Raw genomic sequence first — 24,599 nt, 5'->3', positions numbered from 1 at the left:
GTTTCAGCAGGAAAAGAAGAAAAATATTCGGTCTTTAAAACAACAAGGAGGCATAATAAGCCAAATGACTTATTGTGCTGATATTTTAAGGTAATCCCAGGAGAGGTTCATTTGAGAACATTACTCTTAATTAAAACCGCATGTGTAAGGCAAGAAAAAACACAGAAAGGGGAGCACTGCATTCCCATAGGAAAAATGAACTTTATTTTTTCAAGGCATTCTTAAACAGGTTTAGCCAGATTCTGTGAAATCAAGACCATTACATCTTCAATATAACCAGATACTACTATGGGTTTATACATCACGTATATGTGCCGTGTATGTACATGTACACAGATTGGACCATACACACACAAGGCTCTGTTTTATTTGAAATGCAGACACTTCTGACAGTTTGTCTAAAGCTACCACAAAGTCTACACTTTTAATAGCTTTGGTGAACTTGATAGAGTATTTTGCAAATTTGACATATTTCCAATACATTCTTTGTTCACTTTTACTTTCTTCACTACCTCCCTATGAATGGAAAGAAAAATTCAAAGTGCTTCACAACTTTATTCAAAACAAAACCACATTAAATCTATTTCAGCAGACAGCCTAGGCTCTTACACACAAGACCACATGATTTATTTGAAATTTGTAGGCAAATTGTCAGAAACGATGAGGTAGGCAAAACACTAATCACTGGTTTGTTAGAGTTGCACAGAAGCAAAAAACAAAAAACAAAAAAACTTGAATAGCAGAATCAAAATGGATACTTCTAGTTAAATAGCTACAATTTGTATTCAGTCAGCTACCTAATGATTCCAGAATTTCATAATCCATTTACTTGCTTTTTGGCGAGATAGCTTTTTTTTGGGAAACATTTGAATGACTGTGTAACAATCAAAATTAACACAGATTTTACTCAATTTTATACTGGGAGCTAATTTTTTGCACAATGTCACAGTAACTAGTAAGCTAAAACTGTAGAATTTCACTTGATACACAGCCCAATTTTCATTGAAACAAATACAAAATTACTTCAGTTACATGACAGAAACAGACACAACATAATATAATAGTTCAATAAACTTATCTTAGGTTTGTTTGTAGATCTGATAATCATGTGCATGCATTATAAATATTTCACCCATGACTAATGGTGGTAATAATATATTTTAAGAACCAGTGTTTAAAATGAAAATAAGATCAATAAAAATTGACAAAAAGTGAAAAATACTAAGTGAAATATGCATGCTCCTTTTAATGTTTCCTTGTGAAACCTTCATATATATATACATATATATATGTATATATATACGCCGTCAATCACATCAACCTTAGAAAAATTGCTCCCGTGACTCTACTCATGCTTAACAATGACCAATGTGTTTTGCCTACAAAAATGTTATGAAAATCATAAAGATCATGTGATACATTACATACAAGCAACAGGTTAACTGGTGCCATAAACGTTCACTGGCATAGTAGTTACAACTCCTGTTACTGCAGAATAATGTTAGCTGTTATATCTGAAAAACTTTTGGGTGTGCAGAACAGTCAGGAAAGACAGTCTGTTCACTTTCTTCATCCAAAATAAATATAAATACAAGTGTTTTGTTATGAATGTGTTGAGAATCAAGGTTACACTGCATTCCATTCAATTAGATCAGTTAGAATACAATACAGTTTATTGCAATTAGCAAATCCAAATTAGTTATACAATACAGTTTATTGCAATTAGCAATTTCAAATTTGTTTTAAATTAGATCATAGATTCGAAGAGGAACCTCAAAAGCCCAAAAATTTGTTTTTCCACTTCACCACCAACCAGACTGTAATGTTATCGTACAGAAGTAAATGTAAATTATATGTGCTTGCACAATGGTCTTTCATATAATAGGTTCAGCACTACACTGCAGAAACACTCCCTTTTAAGAGGATCTTCTTATTCTGGCATTGAATTACGATGACATTTCTATTAAGAACACGCTGCCAAAATATCATAGAATTAAGAATTATTCTAATTTCAAAATATGGTATATTACTATTGTTTTAAATAAATATTAAAATGTTTTTTTTTCAATAGACTCTTTAATTGTAACAAATTTGTCGGATTATATATTCTATATGATTTCATTCTCTACTGACGATATCTCGGCAGATAACCAAGTGTTTATAGGCATTCCATTGTGGCTAATTGCTCTTCATCACTCAATTCAAAAAAGTTAAAATTATGTTATGGAATAATATCTGCTGTACATTTGCAACACATTGTGTTGCCTGCAATGGATTTGAGTTATTTCAGGTTCAGCAGTGATGACATGGCTCACTTAACCTGATTACATGTACCCAGTGAAAAGGTGAGACAGGACACAATCTAATCGTGTCAACTCCTAGCACCGGCACCAAAATATTAAAGTGATCATAAATTAATTCTGAATTCACCATTTTCACGAATCTGTAAATTTCCCGCAAGGTTTCAGTGTGCATGGATAGTCTTGGTCTTTATGGTAGCTCTGCCCCGCACTGCTCATTACTCCCTATAGCCAACTGAAACACTTGAAACATGTATGTTCTGCACACAATTTCTGTGCAGGAGTGAGAGCAGAATATTTATCAGCAAAATAAACAGGGCACATGGTCACTGCTAAAAATTCAAGTTTCAAGTAAAATGAAAATATTTGAGCCCTAGGAAGGAGACCCCAACCGAATCATGGGGGGGGGGGGGGGAGTAGCTGCAACAATCTGCTTTTTACAGCAATGAAACCACTGTTTGTCATTTTGAACATTCTGGCAATGTCTTTTCACCATGCTTAAACCCTTTCTGTGTTACATAGTAGTAAAGCACCTGTAACTAAAGGTTTGACATGGCACAACTGGAAGCTTGTACTTTGGAATGGTAACATTGGTACAGTGTAATCTGTACTTGACTAAATTACCTTTGACACTTCAAGCAGGTTCACTGTTGGGGCTCTTCTACGAAGAGGAAAAATGCTAATTTTATAAAAACATGAATCTATAAGTACACCGTTTGGAAACACTTGCATTAGGTTACATGCAGAATCTTGCAAGATTGTTGGGAAACACTGTGGTGCACAAACTATGCAGAATATTAGAATAAACTAGTCCAATTAATGGTTGATCTTTTTCCTTGCAGTTTGGCTTAATATGTTGACATTAACCATTCAGTTGGATTGCTTTCATGATAACTGAGAATAGATGTGGTAAAAGGATGTTGGTTTGCTCTAGTCACCTTTAACTACTCCCACTCATCCCCTTCCTCATCCTCTTTATTCACTCTAACCCACTCCTCTTCTCTTTCATAGTAGAGAAAATCTGGAATGTAGTCAGCCGTAGGGGGGGAAGACTAGAGAGGGAGATAATGTGTGCGTGTGTGTGTGTGTGCATGTGTTTGGAGGGTATGTGTGTGTAAGGCGCAAAAAGAAAGTAATACAAATATACACTGAAATTTTACAACTAAAAACAAATGCTTATAAATCTGGCTAGGACAATAAACTTGGAACTACAATGGAAAAGCAAAAGCACAACCATTGATAAACAAAATAAAACAGCTTGGACCGAATGGTCCAAAGGCATGCATGATGAACGCACATCCATAAAGAGTCCTTACAGCAGGACGGGGCCCCACCCGACCCAACTGGACCCAACAAGCAATAGTATTCCTGGAGGATGGGTTAAGGACAAGGCTGACGAGAGTCCAGGCCCAGGACAGGCTCACAGAGCAAGTTGGTGGCTGAAATTGAGAGTCTGAAACCAAGCACTTCAAACGGCCTCCCAAAAAACCCCAAGCCCTCACCCCCCACCCTCAAAAAAACTCACAAAGCCCACTAAAAGACCCCGTGGGGATGGCTAAAACATTGTGTTCTGTACCTCTAGCGCTGCCGCGATTGTAGCTCTGGAAATAAAAACGGTTGGTTGGTTGGTCGGTTGGTTGGTTGGTCGTCCTCGTCAGTGCCGCGTCTCGTTCGGGAGAAAACCTGCCACTGCTCTGCCCTGCGTGTCCTAGGAGCTGCTGGAGAAGGGTGGGGCGGGGCGGGGTGAGGTGGGTTGAGGTGGGCGGGAGGGCAGGGGTGTGGGAGAGGGTGGGGGTTCTGGGTACCAGTGGAATGCTCAGTGACCTGAAGGCCCGTTGCTCTGACTGGCTGATCCCGAGATCTCCATGAAAACAGAGCGCATGATGTTGTAGGATTTGTCAGAAAGGGCAGACACATCGTCTGTCGTCATGCCCTTTGTCTCAATCTTTGGCAGGATCTTCAGCGTGATGGTACCTACACACGGAGACGAAATGCACAAATGCATGGTTTCAACATGATGAAAAATATCAACAAAACCTGAAGTATTTTAAAAATTATAACATGCACTGAACCCACATATACAGTACGTATTATGTTAATATACATCCCTCACGTAACACATGACCTTATGCAGCTACATTACCAGAAGCTGGTGTGGGCAGAGGCCCAGGCGACTATAGAGCATCACTCTGTATGCCCTCCTGCTGGTGAGTTATTAGTATTGCAGGACACCAGTGACATGTTCTGATTCCCAGATGCATGAGGATGTAGGAAACAGGTCATCATCTGGCTTCAAGGCTGCTTGCTTTGTTTTTATTCATTTGTTTAATTAATTTATAGATTTGTTGTACGTTGCTCTGGATAAGAGCGTCTGCCAAATGCCTGTAATGTAATATTTATTTATTTACTAGACATTGGAATTTGGGTTTAAAAAAAGATTTACTAATATAATACATTGTGCGCTGAGCAAACCTTCTTACCAGATGCTAGTGTGACTGCTAGCTTTCATTTTAAATTAAAATGAATGTGTTTTGCATTTCACTGTTAACATGCCTTTTTATCATTAGCATGCCTTTTGTAACCTTTTATGTATCAATGTTCTGCATTTCAAAGAAAGGGAAATGAACAAAGAAATAAAACCTCTAAATTCATGGACATTAATATTCACTGGACAAAAGTGAGCACCTGTTTCTCAGCTGTAGAATATGTAAATTAAATATAGCGTGGTCACATCTATGTACACACATTTCAGAGGGCCTTGCAGTTTGAGCACAGTCCACTCTATCAGAAACTATTTTAACAGTGAGTCTTGGAAGGAAATACAGTATGCTCAAAATGTAAACAATACAAGCTACCCTGGAAAAAAGGCTGGTACCAAATCAATGCATATGCTCCCAGAAACACTTACTGAGTGATAACATCTCAATGTACACACAGGGACAACATTTGGAATAAATGAAATGGATGCGTAGCCTCAATAGACATAGTAAATTGTTCTTCAATCCTACGTACACAACTAAGAAATGTGATATATTTTCATATTTCTTTAACTGCTTCCTTTCATTTTTTGTAAGTTGGAAAGCTCTTTTATCGGTAATTTATGTAATTTGTATTGTTTAACAATCATAATGTAACTGAGGGAAAACCATAAAAACAGCTGTGGTTTAAAAGCTATAGTTTGTCTACTTCATATCTGATATATTGAAATAAACCAATTTTACCTGCAAATAACTGCGCAACAGATTTTTGTTGTTTTAACAAGAGGTTTTGACTGTTAAAATACTGCCACCCCCTGTGATGCAAGCTACTGCACCTTGTGTTTGCACAGTTACAATGACTGGACGCATCATTTCCCTACATGCATATACAAGCCCCCTCTGTTGCACGATGACATCATCAACTGTGGATGCTTACGTTCTCACTACCAGCCTTTAGGCAGTTAAACAAACCACAAGTGCACTATAGTGCTGAGACTAACCTCTTGACAAAGAGTCCATTGTTGGCCTAAGAGAGGAAAATACCCCAACCTCATTATTCCTACACGTGCACGTGAGAACAAATCAAAATGTCATGCTCAGACTCAGTCAAGAAACATTTAATTTGTCCTCCAAGTTCCCTAGGCGGCTCATATCCCCAAACCGCAGACCAGTGTAAGCATGGTGTTAAAAGAGCACATTCTCTGAGTATTTCCCTGGGTTAGTGGTGCCTCTGTACCCACAGCTTTCACACAGGCCACTGACGGAATGATGAAGAAATGAGTGTAATGAGTCTGTTATCATAGGATAATGGATATGCTGTGGATGAATACAAAATAAACCGTTTTCAAACTGTAGGGGAAAAACAGTTTTCTTATCATTATAAAGTTCCTAGTTGCGTCAATCAACTATCTCCAAGCACTTGGATCATCCTGAATTTAAATATTTAATACTGAATATTATACACATTCTACATAAACTACATTTAGAAAATAAAAAAGATAGATATTCCATACTGGGAAAATGCGATTATGCTTGAAATAAGCACTGCTACAGAGTACTGCTAACTGCCAAAATATACTGAATGAAATTATTTCAGACTATTTTTTTTTCTCTTAGACTGACCACATGCTTAACATTATGTAGCTGCTAATGGGCAACTTAATTAACTGCATGTCTTCTGAGGTTTCCCTCATTTATTTTTCCAAAATCAAGCTATAACTACACATTATACAACTGCCACATGCTGTGAGATGCAATTAACTTTTTGAAATTCAAAACCTCTCTCACACAAACAAAATTTTATAAACATTGGACCTTCCAATTGTATTAGTACATTTACAAAAAAGCAAACAAGATTCATACCAGATTTGAACTGCTTTTCTTTCCGTAAGTAGAAGTTGCTGTAGGAGGAGAACACAATTGGTATGATGGGGGCCTAAAAAGAGAGTGAGAGAGAGCACATTAAAAAGCAGACACAGCCCATTTCAAAGGAGGGGGGAGGAGGGTGTCTGAGGATAAGACCCATAACAGAGTTTAACTATCAAGAGTATCAACTCTACCACAGGACTGTGACCACCAGACTACTTTGTCTGCCTCCTGCTCTTACCAAATCACATACTCTAGATCGGAAAATAAATACTGGGAGCAGATTCTTGGAAGTGAAACAAACATCCATACACATGCGCTCACACAAACAGAGGAATTCCCAAGTACAGAAGGATAGATCTCCTCTTCAGCTAATAATAGAGCTGGAAAAGTTCTCACAAGGACGAAGCCCGCCCCAGACACTCCACCGTCTGGGGGTTTGCTCAGCATGACATGCGCTCCCCCTGGGGGCACCCTGCATATATCCAGCCCTTTGGACATGAACACATGTTAGTCTTGGCACGGCGCTAACCCTTTCTCACGTGAGTCGTGGGGGCTGGAGGGTTCACTTGGCCCGACCGTGTACTGTGGCAATTTGAGGGCCTCGCCAGTTGGTTCTCAAGCCCCTGAGGTCAGTGCACATGCTCTGGCTAATAAACCTCAGGGCTGGTACAGCATTATGCCAATGTTGCCCCCCTGCCCCCCTCCCTTTTTTCTGTCAGCCCTGGCGGAGCTAATGGAAACAGAACGGAAGCCTCGTTTAACCAAATGAGCAGCCGGGGGACATTGCAGACCCAGATAAGCATCGGAGGCAGGCACAGAAAACCCCCTGTCAAAATAAAAGTCTTCCTGTCAATGTTGTGCCATGAGAAGTGCTCATAAGACAACCATTTAGGGACAAGGAATTCCAGATGTGCATTATGAGAAAAATAAAAACCTTCATCTGAGATCTCTAACCACGTGTTTAAAAAAGCAGAGACAGCAGATTTTTTTTGGTTTAAAATTTTCATTACATCTTTACACAAATAAAGCTCATACACAATTTAACAGACCATAATTGAAAAAAACTAACATCAGGACTACTTTTAGCACCCAAGTTACTCATGTAATGATGTGAAGTATAAAAACATAAATGTATGTATGTATGTGTGACTGTGTGTAAACAATATACTGCATATAATATGACTGCATGAGCTGACACACTCTACACACGTCAGTGAAGTGTAGCCAAATACTCGTACTATTGTGAGTAATAATAATAATACTACGAGGTCAAATACATCAGAAGCAAATGCAGTGCAGAAGAGGTACTACCCCTGGAACTACACTGCTTATGTGCAGCTTGCATAGAACATGCATGTAATAGTAAAATGACTCCAGCTGAAGAGATCCCTGCTCATCCTAGCGCTAACAAAAGGTCAAGCACCTTTCATTCCTACTGTGAAAAGCAGAAGCATTCTCATCAAATTGTGTGAAATTCAGTGATATCACAGTGATATCTTCCTATCACGTGTAACTTTTCAAAAGAATGGTGTTGATTCTTTAGCCTTGTATGAACTCCCCCCCCCCCCATGTTTTGCGGCTGTATTGCGCTTTCATTAATTCCTTCCACCTGTGTTTCACGCTAGTGATCTGCAAGAATGCACCTACCGCTGCATAGACGTCACACAGCCGTTTGGGTGGCTGAATATCCCACAGTCCTTTGCTCTCAACAACACTGTAAAGCCAGCTCTAAGCATTCCCCAACCTGAAATGTTTGCTGATGTTCAAGCCACTGGGTCTTCAGTTCAAATGATATTCATGCTTTCATCTGGCTGTAAACATGCAGAATGTAATGTAATCTAGTTCAATCATATAAGAACTGGGTTCTCAAGTTGCAGAGGACTATTTGCCTATTTTTCTGGACATTGATGGATTGGTATGGACCGGTTCAAAGCAGGCTCCAATATTAGTATACCAAATGTACAAAATGTGCGCTCATTAAATTGTGTAAATGATTAGAGATTTTTACCAGAGGCAAGTTAGAGGGCAACACCACAAAGGGAGTAAAACAGTGTTGCCTTCATATTTGGAAATTTATTTGGTGTTTGTCTTCATTTTGTGGCCCTGTGTAAAACTACCAGCCATAATGACTGAGCCTGTGACAAGAATGTTGGTGAAGAAGCCAAGGTGTTTAAAAGCATCGGGTTCACAAGTCACCCTGAACATGAGGTTACCATTTGTGTTAAAATGCACTGGGGTATACGCAAAATGTGTAAAATAAACTGTCAAATCTTTTTTTTTTAAACTGTAAAAAAACAGCAACAGACAACAAGAAGTATATATTGGGAAAAATACATCTCTGAAGATTGGTGAACTCCTTTAATTGTATTTCCTTTAGAAATTTTATGCTTTACTTTCATTCATCAGTGTGTTATTAATTTGTGCAGTCATTTCCAACATGGACAGTACAAAATTGTCTAGCTCCCTCTAGTGTTTGGCATTGGCACTGTGTCGCTATTATGGAACCTAACCTAATGCAATAAACTAAACAAGCCTGCTACTAGTAGACTTAAGTCTGATTCTTGCATATCTATTTTCACAATTAGAATATTTTATTATTTGCTATTCCAACCCCAGCTGCAAAGCCATTTAATTCACATATCTTGGTCCCAGAGCCCCAAAAAGTTCTTTACAGTGTAATTCTCCTCTTGTAGACCACTTTTGGCACAGATACCATATTAATACTAGCCAATGTACTGCTGCTCTAATGGATCGCTGTTTGGCACCATGTGAATCTTATGAAATAATGCAATATTGCTCTATAAACAGATTATAATTAAGTAGGAATCTAACTCTATGCTATGGATAAAGAAATCTGCTAAATAAAGAAACAACAGAAATGGGAAAACTAGCATACCTCAGCATCAGAACTGGGAATCTCTTAGACAAATAAAAAGCTGAAACACTTAGGACAAGCATAAGTGAGGGCAGGACAGAACTTGCAGGGAGAGGTGGGACATGTTTTAGTGTTCTGGGCTGATATGCTGTTACCCCCCCCCCCAGCACTTTTCTCCAGGAGAGAGCTCTAACCTGCGCCTGTATCGCCAGGTGGAACGCGCCTTTCTTGAACGGCAGGAGGTCGCCCTTTTGGTTGCGCGTGCCTTCGGGGAACACCCAGAGACGGATCTGCAGGGAAAGCATAGTGAGAGAGTGTGAGAGACGCACAGCGAGAGGAGAGAAGAAGCACTATCAACTATTAAAATAATCCAGCCATTCAGTCATTTATGAAAATAAACATACATTTCTCAGCAAGTAACTTGCCAAAAAGTGTAGGTTTACCATGTTATTAGTTATAATACAGTCAACCCTACTAATGTTATTAGTATGTTTATAATGTTATTAGTTATAATGTTTCAATAAATGCTGCATTAAATTTCTTGCATATAAAAAAAAATTATGGATACTGGAATACTGGATCTATAACTTTGCTTTTACTTGCATGATTTTTCATCTACATTTTCCCGACATGTTTTCATCAGCTTTACTGTTGTAGTGGTAGCCCTCACTGTCATACCATCCAATAAACACTTTGTCAATATGTGAGGGTCATGGCAGCTGGAACACAGGGGAGCTACCTGGTCTTTCAGCATGGTCTTGGCAGCATCACCCATCACGCTCTTGGCGTCGTTGGTCTTCTTGCGGTTTATGAAGACGATGCCACCTAGCCAGCACACAATGCCCACTGTGCCTGCATACACCAGCTCCTTCTTAGCGACCATGGTGCAACGGTCAGGAAGGATCTCCATCAGGCCTAAGGAAAATGTGGTGAGAGACGGTCACCCAAATCACCGCCAAACAGTGTATGGTCATAGCCATCACAACTACAGAGTAAAAAGGTTCTGTAATCCAGTCATTATACATTTTATCGGCCTCCCTCCATGGCTTTCCTGTGCAGTCGCTGTCCTGCCTACACAACAGCTGTTTCAGTGGCATCGGAGAGTGATTGATTGGAAGCCCATTTCTGGCTCATCACGAGGAACTTCCCTGTGGATCTCTCATAATAGCCCACCGCCTTTCTACCGAAATAGCAACTGAGCTAAGCAGTAGAACACTGTTCATAAAACTCATTTTCACTACCAAATCTTCAACAGAAAAAAAGAACAACGCCTGAGTCCAACTAAAACATTGACTCAATAAGGAGTTGACCCATCTGGTGCACATCACAAGTGGTGACGGGTGGAACTAAAAAAAGAAAAACATCTCAGGGGCATGACTGCCATTACTTTAAATCAAATGATTCAAGAGATTGATGTAAATCCAAACCTAAGTGAATGCAGCAGTTCAGACAACAGGTGTGTGTTAAACTCATTACAGCAGTAAAATGACTGTTCAGATATTCCCATGTCAACAAGAGTGCAACACTATCCAATGTTATCCTGAGGGAACAGTGAATCTGGAATCCTCAAAAAAAAAAAAAAAAAAAAAAAAAAAAAAAAAAAAAAAAAATCTGGTTACAATTACTACACTTTTACCAGGAATAGATTAGATAAAAAGAACACATTGAAGGACCTTTAACTAAACTGTTACCTCACTACCCCAAACTGTTCACACGGGTTTACAATCACAATTTAGAGGTTGTGTATGAGTTGTGCTTGAAGGATAGTCCAGGTGAGAACAGACGGGCCTTCTCTAGGATATACCAGTGAAGGAGACAAAAGGTGTCAGATAAACAGTGCCACTGCATCAGCAGTCCTGTAGGCCTCACGTCTCATTGTCAGCTCCAGGGACAGCCAATGGCAAATTCCATTACCTTTCTGACAGGCTGAATAGGGCACTGGTGGTGGTGGTAATGATAATAATAATAATAATAATAATAATCACAATTACTATTTTTATTTATCGCATTTCACGAACCCAAAGGAACTTCACATTATCCAGAGACACAAATAACAGAAAGTATCCTACAAGTTTAAAAACAAATAAATAAATGAAACATTGAATATTGGTGTAACTGGCTAGTAAGGTAACCCAGTTTACGCCTTATTACACCGCGGCTGATCTGTGGCCCACAGATGCAGGGGCCCCTGGTAGAACGAGGGCCAACGCACTGCTTTCAGTTCTAATTAATTGCCCAAATCTCTCTTGCCATCTTCTGGTAATGAGCCCGTCTGCATCCTTCACCATTGTAACACTTTCCTTCTCAAGCAGTAAATTCAATGGGGCAGAATTAGCAAGGTCACTACAACGCTCGGCAGAAGTAAAAAAAAAAATAAAAAAAAACAAGCCTTTAGATTCCCACAGTCATCAGCTTCCTGGATTGAAATCCAAACATCAAAGAACTGGACCAGGATGTGTGAAACCTGCACAGAAGTCACCAATGTACACAGGGCTTGGGGCAGAAGTACGCACAAACCAAGGAAAGATTTGGGGCAAAACTGCTGATATAACCACATTTTCTGAAATATATAAAGTGAAAAAATCACACACTCTGTTCTTGGCTCTCATTTTCTTTGAGTGGTCCTTGGCTGAGGAATAAGGCTCTCCTATAGCATACGATGGCTTTGTTTCCTTTCTCATCATTTAGGCACTTTCCTTTTAGCCTTCCATGAATAATATGAAGGGTTAAAAGTCTTTCTCAGATGAGTTACCTTCAGACAGAGCAGATAGAGAAACCGCCACAATAGAACTTAACAAGGTACTCAATAGATCAATGCAGCTGATTTCTTAGGCTTTAGTTCACAATATTCCTTGACACACAATAATCACAGACATGCCTTCCTTCAGGACCCTACACAGGCCTACACAGGGACCAACAGGACAGCCCCATCCTACCTACAGGACATAATTCAAACTTACACGACAACACGACCACTCCGCTCTGCTGCAGCACGGTGGCTTGCACTTCCTGCATTCCAGGTGTTCGGTGCCGACCATGGAGCTTCTCCACCCTAGCTCCCCAGTGGTGGAAAAAAACTCTATTCCTCTACGTACCACTCGGTCCCTGCCCATTTTCTGATGCGGTCTGAAGACGCATCTTTTCAGACTGTACCTGGGTTAACTCCATCACTACTCTGCAGGGCACTCCCAATCCAGAATCATTGTATTCTTCTATCTTGATCCTCTAGCACATTCATGTTACACTTGTATCTTCATCCAGCACTTATATTGCACTGTGTCATTATCTTGATGTTGTAGGTCTATCATACCTTGTCTTCATGCCTCATTCTAGTTTGACTTGTCATAACACTCTGACCTAGGCTATGCTATGTTTATGGCTATGGATAACCGTTACATAATAAGTATTGTACCTTATCAAACCTGTGTTTTGTAGTTGTTCCAATGACCTTCGGTATGCACTTGCGGTGTGCATCCAAATAAATGTAATGACCCTAGTGGTCTTGTCTACCAGTTTTCCCTGGTACAAACCTGGGAATAAAATTCCTATCACATCCACACTTCCACTGGTGCATTTTCAAGCAGTCAAATAGGAGACTGAAATGATTTTATCTTTGTGAATATCTGGGGAAAAATGGAAACCTGTTGTATCTTATATACTCACACATGTAACAGCTTTTACAAGTGATAATTTGCAATCCACACAATCCAAAAAATAAAGAAAAATCCATCTAAATCAAGGGAAGCATTTAAAAATTGACTCTGAGGAAGGACACACAACTGCATTTGCACAAAAAATTGGAGTTAAGACATCATTATTAAGATTGGTACAACTACAGCTAACCTCCACCCAAGGGCACGTTAATCATAAAATTATGTTCCAATCCAAATGCCTGGCATGAATCAGCCTTTGATTCAATTACACAGTCTTTAGTGCCATTGATCAGAGCCACTTTGATCCCATGTCATTTGGCAGTCAATTCTCCCACTTTGCCTCAAGTGAAGATTTAATGTGAGGTGTTTCCAGCATGCCGCTGACAGTTCAGTTTTATAATGCTCTGGCAATTAGAAAGCAATGGCCCCTCATTATGAGAACATTATGAGCATGCCATCCCTTTCAATGCCTGTGGTGATCAAATACATTTTTTAAATTTATTTGCTTTTTTCTAGAAGACCATTCTGTGCACATGAATCATTTATCATATATGTAGCCTATAGTGGTATAAGAAAAACAATAAAAGAAAAATTTAGGTTAGGAGCAGCCTTTTACAGCATGGCAAAGCAAGCGTCAAAATCCACATAAATCAAATGATCCCTTCTTTCATTGCTCATAACACTGTTCCACACTACAATAAGACTAAAAGAAGTGCTGTTTAAAAGATAAACCACGTCAATTTAAACTTGTGGCTGTTCTTATCTATCTTCCAGGGAATCCAAGGCCTTTGAGCCTGTAGATTCTGCACAGGTGATCTGTTATGTTTTCATAGGCTGTGATCCAGATCTCAGCTTCACACTGTCATTATCAGAATGGATGTTCTAGCTCTTTATCTTTACTGAGATATTCCCTGTCAGGAACACTGCAGCATATATCTCCTATTTACACAATCGACAGCACAAATACAGAAAAGTAGACAAATAGATTTTGAATGGCTGCTCTTTATGTAATACTGAAGAGGATTGGTAGGGACAGTTGAAAGGATAAAGGGAACACTAGAGGCATTTCATGTTGATGGAAGAAGAAACAGAAAAGCAGATGAGGGTGGTTTGGGAGGGGACACACTCATGGATTATGCAACCTTGATAGGTGAAGGGGGCATAGTGTCTGGAAGGTGGTGGTAGATTAAGTACATACCCAAGACATCCAGTGAGCTCTGGTGGTTGGAGATGATTACGTAGGGTCCCTCTGTCTGCAGGTGCTCCCAGCCGCTCACCTCAAACCTCAGACCCAAGAAGTACTTCACATGTCTCACCAGGGAGCGAATAACTCTAGCAAAAAAAATAAATAAAAATGTATATAAGTTTCCTAGGATGTGAAAATTCTTGATGTTACTTGATGTTTCTTATGTTATCTTAATGTTGTAGCTCGTTGTCATGCCTCCTTGTTTGATATACCATAACTTTCTGACCTAGCCTATGTTTATTGTGTGAACTGGACTTAATGTGTTCATGCCTATGAATAACTGTCACACAATGAGTATTGTACCTTATCAGACCTGTGTTTTGTAGTTGTTCAAATGACCTTTGGTATGCATTTATTGTTTGTCGTTTTGTAAAAGAGCGTCTGCCAAATAAATGTAATGCAATGAAAAATTGATATGCAATAACTACTACAGACAATGAGGAAAAGGCGTTGATGTCCCTCACGGAAACCCCCATGCAAAGCTAATATTATTAAACATAACACAAAACAGGTATCCAAACAGATTCTGAAAAACCACAAGAACTTCTTGGAGTAACTGGTAACTACACACTTATTATTGCATATCACTGTTCAAAAATTAAAGGAAGCAACCATAAGCTGATTTTAACAGGACTTTGGTAGTTCTTTGAGTTTACCCTAGCTGTTACAATCCACTCAAGGCTTTAAACCTGTCCTATGTCACGACGAGATTTGCTTATTATCTGTGGCCGGTCATTTTGTAACCCTGCTTCAAGTCCAATAACTGAAAACTGCTATGTTTGCAATATGGGTGAAAATAGGCCTAACTCTCTCCAATTTTACATAACAAGATATTGACAATGCACTGGGCATACTGCCAAGTTTAAAACTATAAAGAAGAAAAGGTCTGATTAAATTATGCAACTTAGAGTGTTTGCATAGTGTGCTATACTGAACAGTACTGAGACCACAAAAGAAGCAATCAAAACTGAGCTCAACGGCCAAGACAACTGGGTGGCTACGTTTAACCTTCAGCTGAAGACACTAAAATATACACACTCTAAGCAGTACTGCCAATTTGACACCTGCATTTGACATTTACTAAAAATTTCTATGCTAAAAAAATCATAGCTTGAATCATGACTGAATAACAAGGCCAAGCATTAAGTAAAGACTTCTGACTTGTTTTGTTTGAAATCCTTATTTGTGATAAATATCATCCCGATAAATCTATGATTCTGGCTTTAAACTGGCTGAAAAACTGTAGGCTAACTGTAAACTGAAAATGTATGACAGGGATTTAAAAACTGCCATGTCATTTGACCTTTGAGCTCAAAAAATCACAATATAGCATAACTAGATGATTTCCCACTCTTATGCGAATACAGTTCCATGTACAATTTTAGTGGGCATGAGCCTGTGAGCCACATGTCAAAAAAGTTGTAATGTTATTGGAAATGGATACTCCTGAACCTGAATACTTTTACTCTTTTCCCTTCTCTTCTAAAGTAGCCTGATTGTACCTCTACTATAATAATAATAATAATAATAATAATAATAATAATAATACTTTAAAATGTAGCTACTGATATTTTTAATAAGATTTGCGTGTGTCGAAAATAAAGGAAGCAACTGCATGCACCGCTAGCCTGTTTGGGTGGAACTGAGAAAAGCAGTGCCATTTCACAATCAGTTTATCTCCATTTAACACAATTCTGGGTCAACCATAATAAACATGACTGCAATTCATAACTGGGCAATAGGTTACATACTGAGGCAGTGATCTCATTTTAAAAGATGCAAGCCAACAGTGGGACAAAATAACATCAGCAGATAATACATAGCCTAATACTTAGAAATGTATAAAGTTCATGCAGCATAAAGGAATTAGGCTATGTCTAATACTGACACTTCATTAGTGAAACAGTGACCTTGAGTTTAAAACATTAAAACTGTCATGTGCATGCTCTCGTTCCTTGTTTTCAACTAATATTTTATCCCTTTTTGTCCTCTCAATCTGTAATGTCCTGTTACCAACAGACATGTCCAATGACGGCTTCATCCTCCATCTAAAGGGACAGCCAGCTTGTTTCAGTCTGCAATCAACCGCCTAAGCTGTGCAGACACTGTGTTGCACAACTAGACTGCATGCACGCACCTGAGCAATAAGAAAACCTACCGACTGAAACCCTCCATCCCTAAGTGAGGTTCTGTCAAATCTTGCATTGCACCCAGGGCTTTTGGCCTCAGTGTGCACTGCCAGTTATATGAAACCACATCAGCATACCTGTTCCCTGAAATCACAAAGGAACTCCTGAACTGATGGCTGATTTCCAGTGCTGTGATTTGCATTTGAAAACTTTCAATTTGCATCGATGCTGAATCGCTGAACAAATCTTCATTGTCTCAGATTTTTTCCCCTATAACTCTCACCTGCGGTATTCCAGATCATTCTCTTTTTCTGACAAACATGGTACAAGACTTCTTCTCTGATGTAAGGTACATTGGCAATGCATACCACTTGTTCAAGATTGTTTAAAAATTAAAAATAAAAAACAAGCATATCAGCATTAAGTTCATTTGGTGGGAAAATGACAAACAGTAGACCTGAGGCAGCTAGCTAATGTAGGCTAATTCAGATATTCATAGTAATCTAAAGCTAGCAAGCTAACAGCCATTCCCTGCAACTCTCCAACAACAACTTTTTTGTGTTTTCTGTAAACCTTTGTTCTTTAACTGCATTTGATGGTACAGTTGATAAAGTTCTGTTTAAGAATTGCTGGTCCTTTTGCGGTGTTTACAGATAAATTTATTTCCAGACAAGCATTGCGTAAGGTAGCCGTCAAATAGCCTCAAGAAACCAAACAAAAAGGGCAGATTAAAGGCCACTACGAAGAGAATGCCATACCTACGTGCTGGTGCAAGGTGACTGTGACATTAGACTATTCCAAGTACTGTTGTGACAAGAACAAAAAGGCCAAAGTTCCAGCTCAGCTGACCAGCAGGGCTTTTCCGTTAGGCTGGGGATCGGTTTGTTTGAACTGGGTGTGAAGGGGGGCATAGAGAAGGGGATTTGTACTCTTTTACAAGAGAGTGGATTGATGGCTTCCATCAAGGGGTTTATGCATTCCAAACCAAGCCAGTCATAGCAATGTGCACATTCTACTTCGGAATCAGCTGGAATTCAGGGTAGAATTAGGCTACATCTCGCAATGAAGAGAGGACGGAGTGTAGCACAGTGGGTAAGGAACTGGGCTTGTAACCGAAAGGTCGCAGGTTCGATTCCCGGGTAGGGCACTGCCGTTGTACCCTTGAGCAAGGTACTTAACCGAAAATTGCTTCAGTATATATCCAGCTGTATAAATGGATACAATGTAAAAATGCTATGTAAAAAGTTGTGTAAGTCGCTCTGGATAAGAGCGTCTGCTAAATGCCTGTAATGTAATGTAATGTAATGTAATGTAAGATTCAAGATTGGTACCTGGGCACCAGCAGTTGTACCATTATACGGCCAGTCACCAGAAACCTTGGTGCTATGACACAAGGGGCCATACCTTTCAAGCTGGTAATTCAAACGTAGGCTCACAGTTTTCTGTGGCATTTTCAGAGTGTACTGAACCACCCTTTGCCTCATCAGAATATCCAATCCAAAAACCAGATTATACTTTCATTCTACAAACTGGGACAGCAGAATAGGAGAGACTGCTGGCTAGCGGTGGAGCTTCACATTAGACATGTTTCTTTCAGAGATATGTGGGTGTTTAAGACACAGTTCTATATATTGAATCATTAAACCCACAAACAACCACATAACAGACTTTTTGTCTATACCAATGATCTCAAACGCCAACAGCCTCAAATTCAGGTTAAAATAGAATGCTGTGCTGATATGACATGATCGTACCACAGTCTTTACACAGTTGTACAACAACTTGGTTATCCTAGCACTAAACAAGACTGTCTTTGCTAACCAAGATAAATTACTGTATTAATTATCCAGGCAAAATTTCAGTGCTGATTTTTAAATAAATGGCCAATTCAAACAGCTCAATTTTTTTCTTAAGCAATTTGAGGAAAGCACCTTGCGCAAGGGAACAACAGCAGTGTGCCACTAAGAGACTCATATCTGTGTGACCTTTGGGTTACAAATTAAGTTTCACAACACCACACTGCTACTAGAAAATGGTTTTCTCCTGATCATATCCCCCTAACAAGGAAGTCAATTAATAAATTAATAAATAAAGACACATTTTCCATGCCCTCCACACCAAAAAACACAAAACTAAAACCTCAAGCACCAACATAATTAAAGTTAAACGTGAGAAATTCTATGAGTAGACTACACAACATTTTGTTTGTCAAAGTTCTGCTAACAGGACATTCCATCTTATCATTCTACCGATTTTATCTACAGGATGAAGTCACTTGTGTTCTGTTAGCTTAACTTTCTAGACCAGAACTCAGTTAAGCTATAGTATCCTCGAGTGGACTAAACTAACCCCCAAAAATTAAACTTATGTTGAGCCCATTTCTGGCCCAAACAAAGCCATGCACTTTATTGATAATGTTAGCAACAGCCTACAATGCATACTGAAAGAATTCAAGTCGTACAGAAAACAGAAAATGAACAAATAATCTTTAACAGATGCAGCCTACACAATAATAGTGGGGTTGTATCTGTATCAGCCAATATGATGACAGCATACATGCACAAGAAAGGTGATGTATTTATTGTGCCTCTGTTATTGTAATGCTAAGGACAGTCCCAAGCTCAAACAGTAGCACACTCATAGCAATCTAAACCTCTTTCAATTATTTTGCATTTTTAATGTACAATGTTTTACCAGTCAAACTCGCAAGTAATTATGCAGACCTCTATAGGCTCTCGGCTTAACCATAAAATAAGCAAGCTGAAATATTGTTTTACAAATTAAACTTTTATAGATTCCCTTCACAGACTGGTGTCTGTGTTCATCCACTTAAAAAAAAAAAAAAAAATTGGAAACTTGGTTGCAGTTTGCATTTCTGCTCTAATGTAAAAACAGAGGCATCGGATGGACAGCCAAATACCCGTCATTGACATCAGCCATGACAGAATTTTTATATCGTGCTTTTTTAAGGGAGAACATTTCGCTGAGCGACTTCCACTCCGAAAATTCTTGTGAAAACTCCACTCAGTTTTTATTAGATTTTCGAGCCTCCAATAAAGGACGAGTGGCACATCACTCCACAGTTGCACCAACTATCTCGGATCCCATGAATGCAATAAAATGTGACTGAAGGAATGGAAAGAAAGCTAGTTCAAATGTATCGGCTCCTTGTTTGCGATAACAATAAAGCTGTGTGTAGCGTAACGATTTCTGGCTGGAATTCATCATCATTCAGCTCTTGATATTAAATTATGCACATCTGCTGGACCCAAAGCATTGCCCCGTCGTCAGTGCACATGACTGCACTGACATTTTATTAGCTGTATTTCAGATTTTCCATATAATTATATAACAATCTGCCCATCGTTAAAAAAATAAATAAATGTTTCTCGAGATACACAATGTGCTAGTCTGAAAAGAATCGTCTAACATGCTTAGTTAGGCAGGTATAGTTAAAATGTTGCATCCGAAACCTGTATCTTAATCTAGCCTACATTTAGCTAATGTAATCAGTTGTGCCATAGAGCAAAGACATATTTACATTATGACTAATATTGCCATATTATTACTATTCCCAATGTCTTAATGAGAAAAAAAAAACTTTACATATTTCACAGCTGCTGGTGAAAAGAGGAATTAAACATGTTGCTATTCCACAACAACCCAACTGGCTAACGGTCAACGGAAATATGAACTCCCCTGCTCCCACTAGCACTTTAAACACATTTCTCCAAGTACTGGCCTGGCAACCACATTTTAAAACATGTCTGTACGTTTGCTGCTCCACGAAGTATGTTTGTTGCTATTCTAAGCTTTTTAGATACGGTTTGTTTTCAGTCTGGAAACCTGCTTCAATCAGTTGCTAACAACCACTGATAGATCGCAAACATTTCCGGCAAATTCTAAGCGCCCTGCTACTAGCTAACTACGTCAAATTTATTGAATGTCAATTGTTAGCTTAGTTAGTCTACCTAACTATTCATCAAGCCAGATACAAGTATGATAATTAGCTACCTTCAGAAGCATCTAAATGTACAGTTATACAGGTAAAGCAATTACACGCCAGATAACGTTACCGTTATTTTGATTTACTGTACAGTTCAAAACAAGTACGTGTGAATAATATTCGTGCAGCAATAGTATTAGCCATCAATACATGTTCTTGCGATGAGACTGCAATCTCGCTACATATTATTGCATAGATGGTCAACAAATGCGACCGACCAAACTGACAGTAAGTTGGCTGATTAGCTAGACATGGTATCACTGATGTAGCCAAGATACCTATAGCTACCTCAAAAATAAATATGCTCATTTTACAGTTATGTTACATGCGACATAATGTAACGCTAAACAAGGTACCAATTAGCAATGCATTGCAGATAGACTACTACCAGAAGTGTAGCTGATCAGCTACCATTGGATAATTGTGTTACAATAGGCTATGAAGCAGAAAAATTACAATTTTAAATAAAATATTTTATATTTGTGATGGTCAGCAATATGATCCCAGCTGCTATGATTTGCCAAATCTATTTTAAAGTTATTGATAGTCGATATAGCTACATCATTAGGCCCAAAACCACGAGTCATGTCTTCATGGAAAATAAATGTAGATAACGTTAGCTAGCTAGCTAGCAAACCAACCCTTAGGAAGACTGTACAACAGTGAACTAGCTAATCCACATCTGTTTTGCAAACACCGCTGGATTTAGCAAATTTATCTAGCCGTTCAACATAAACATCAAACACAATTACCGTTATGTATCTAGCTATCATTTAAAAGAGGACTACACAGGAAGCCAGTGTTAACCATCGTTAATTGGCTGGTTAGTCGGGATACTAGCGGCGGTGTTTGAAAAAATAAATTAAGCATGTGATTCATAATTACACTGCTAGCAAAGCAAGCTAAACCTTACGCCGTATTTTGAATATTTGCACCCCTATCAAAGATAAAGCTGTGTTATTTTCCACACAATGTCAGTAACGTTAGCAAACTACCCATCTCACAGGCAGCTGTGATAGCTAGCGGCAATTTATCATGGCTCGCCGTGTTCCGGGTAGCTAACTTACCTCATGTTTTCTATGTCCCTGCCTCCGCTTTTCAGAATACAAATCGGAATAGCAAGTACGGCCAAACCCATCATCCATGCCACATAGAAACACTTTTTGAAATAAAACGCAAATGTACTGCTGGTCCATAAGAGAACTGGGATCAGCAGCAGCAGTAACATCCAAAAAGCATCCATTCTGATCCACGAGAGCAGAAATGTTTAGTGGTACTGTGTCTGTGCTGCTGCTACCGCGATCGGCAACACAGCTCTGGCTGACATTACAACTTCCTAGACAAACACTTGAGCAACTTTGGTGGTGTACAGTTCGACCTTTTCCCCCAATATACTGCAGTCCAAAAACGTAAGGAGCAGGAGCGCTTTACCAAATGTTTGATTTTAGCACATTAAATTTATTTTTAACGTGCAACACGGGTCTTACGTTTACCCTGTTACAAGAGGAAACTGCCATTATGAAAAAAAAACACCAGTTTTCTTCTGTTTCCGGTTCTTGCTCATGATATTTCCTCTTCCCTGAAGAGCTTCACATGTACTGCTACGCAATGGCTAATGCTTTACACAACGAGTGGACGATGAGGACGGACAAAAATAGAATTGTGTCAGCTGTAAATAAAAATACAGACAGTTTGATGGACAGAATTAACCAGTAAATGAACACCATTGTTAATGTAATTTAACCTACAATCCAACTCCATTGCAAGGGAAGGGGAAAACAAGGCAAACCATGGTTATTTAGTATTATTATTATTATTATTATTATTATTATTATTATTATTATTAATAATATTATTATGACATTCATAGCTTAAACTAATTGCCTGTGATAATTGTAGGAATTGCGATCAAAGTGGCATTGAAAGTAATATTTCTTAACTAGTTTGTCTAGTTTAATCTTCTTAAAAAGCTTAATTAGTGAGAGTCAATACAACAGATTACAATAGGCGATGGTTAATAAGATTAACTTCAGAAGTACTGCAGAACACTGCAGAGGTCTTCAGATGTTAAACCCTCCAAACAAGGGTTTAAACACCTCTAAACAAGAGAGGCTCGATAGCACAGACTGGGGACTCTGCCCTGCAGATCAGTAAAAAAACAGACAAAACAAACAAACAAAAAAAAAAACATTCAATTACACGTTGATTTTTCTCTGTTTCTGCATATGTACCAAGGTACCAAAAATTAATGCATACCCTTGATAAAAATTAACAATACAAGTAATAGTATATTTTGCTAAAATGGGAAAGTTATATTATTTTAATACTAACACTGTTCTCTCTCAGAAATAAAAGTACAGTGGAGGTACATTTTAGTTTTTTTAGGGAACTAATTTCCCAAATATACCCTGAAAGTGCAACAGTCTTCTATTTGCATACTACCTTTTACAAGCAAAAAAGGATAAATGAATTTCTGAAAGATGAACAAGTTATGAAGGTACTGCTGTCTAGGGGGTAATATAATTTTATGTACTTATTGGGTACCAGTGAAAAAATAAATAATTACTGGCACACCTATTTTCAGTCATTCGTGTACCCTCCATTCACAAGGATAACATTACTTATGTGTATTCTATAGTGAGTTTAGTTTATAGTTTATGAGTCTGCTGAAGTAATTGTTTTGGGGGTGGGGGTCCCCGATACAAGATCTTTAAATGTCCTTTTTTTGTCAGCTAACCAACATTTTGTTGTCTCCTAACAATTTCTTGGTTGATTTTAAAGTATGTTTGAGTTCCTTTTCTTGCTGTACAGTCAGCTTGTGGCCAAATTTGAGATGCTTACCATTGGGAACTAGTATTTTTTTTTTTTTTACCAAAGTATGTGGATACTTGCAGGAAATAATGATTCCATTGAGCTTTGAAAGAGCCCCATGACCAGTAAATGCAAAGCAACACTGTCACATCAAATATCCATCCCATAATTCACCACAAGTACTGTATGTATTCTGTTCAGCATAAGAGACTTCTTCATACACAAAACCCACAGCTGGTGTGACTCAATTTTGGTGTCATGTGACCATAACACCTTGTCAGACATCTAGTTTTTATATTATCACCTTTGAGAAACAGACTACAATAATTTGATCAGGCAAACCTGTGCTGTGTAACCATAGGAATGTTGTCTGTTCTCTATCCCTGTTCTTCCCTCCACAAACATCAAAGATCAAAGGAAATGTCTTTGAGGCAATTTAAAGTCACACTACCCTAATCTAGGCATGCATTCTATGGGTTCATCCTCCTACAAAGTTTGTCTCTGAAGAGACCCTAGAACATAAAGCTGTTTAGGGGCCATCAGGGCCCAGTGTGGCTACAAAACACACAAAGATCATGTTCCTTTTGATTTTAAGTTTGATGGCAATCTGTGGCATTTAATTGAAATCACTGATTGAAAATATTAATGTCTGTATATATTATCATTGTTGAGGCCTGATAGTTGAAATCTACATTCTTCCAGGCAGAAATTTGGTTTTGTTACATGTTATTGTTGTCTTACAGCTCATCTGGCGTTTTTAAATTTTCTCCTATGGCTTTTTGGAATATTCTGCTGTCTGTTGGTTTTTGAACTTTGGACTTGTCTGCATTATCTTTATTATTAGTTTAAGTTAGTCAACCTTTATCTTTAGATTAGGCATAGCCTGTTGTGAGTTGTATATTTTGATATGGGTTAATCCAACAGGTTGCTCTGGCGACCAACACATTTGTTTAATTGATCATTTATATCTTTAGTAATAATTAACCAATTAAATTAAATACATTTATTTTACATGTTGGATAAGTGAGGAGTTTTAACTGTAGATGCACTTGTGTGCGGTATTCAGAATGGCAGACTTTTTTTTGGGGAATTGTGGCCCCAAAACAGGCCACTTCATAATCTATATTACATTATTTAACTGATTTAACTTGTGGACATAACAATTGATTGATTGAGTGATTGGATTAACTATTGAATAAATTTATCTGCCAAACAATTAAACAAGTTTTGAAG

General features: G+C 38.5%; 1 protein-coding gene across 2 annotated transcripts; it reads right to left on the bottom strand.

The window, feature by feature from the left end:
• Window positions 1-177: 177 nt before the first annotated feature.
• agpat2 (1-acylglycerol-3-phosphate O-acyltransferase 2 (lysophosphatidic acid acyltransferase, beta)) lies at window positions 178-22,105 on the bottom strand. Of its 2 annotated transcripts, none has more exons than XM_035391014.1 (6): window positions 21,623-22,105; window positions 14,373-14,506; window positions 10,261-10,436; window positions 9,716-9,811; window positions 6,641-6,713; window positions 178-4,274 (listed from the first exon to the last, which is right to left on the bottom strand). In XM_035391014.1, exons 1-6 carry the CDS (start codon window positions 21,796-21,798, stop codon window positions 4,117-4,119), a joined length of 813 nt encoding a protein of 270 aa, XP_035246905.1. In that variant the 5' UTR covers window positions 21,799-22,105; the 3' UTR covers window positions 178-4,116. The 2 variants fall into 2 exon arrangements, with proteins under 2 accessions (XP_035246905.1, XP_035246906.1); XM_035391015.1 differs by lacking the exon at window positions 21,623-22,105 and adding an exon at window positions 16,833-17,665.
• Window positions 22,106-24,599: the final 2,494 nt, after the last annotated feature.

This window comes from Anguilla anguilla, chromosome 14 (genome assembly GCF_013347855.1).
Source record: "Anguilla anguilla isolate fAngAng1 chromosome 14, fAngAng1.pri, whole genome shotgun sequence".
In the NCBI taxonomy this organism is placed as follows: domain Eukaryota; kingdom Metazoa; phylum Chordata; class Actinopteri; order Anguilliformes; family Anguillidae; genus Anguilla; species Anguilla anguilla.
The sequence above is the reverse complement of the archived record's forward strand: the minus strand, read 5'-3'. Positions and strand labels throughout refer to the sequence as shown.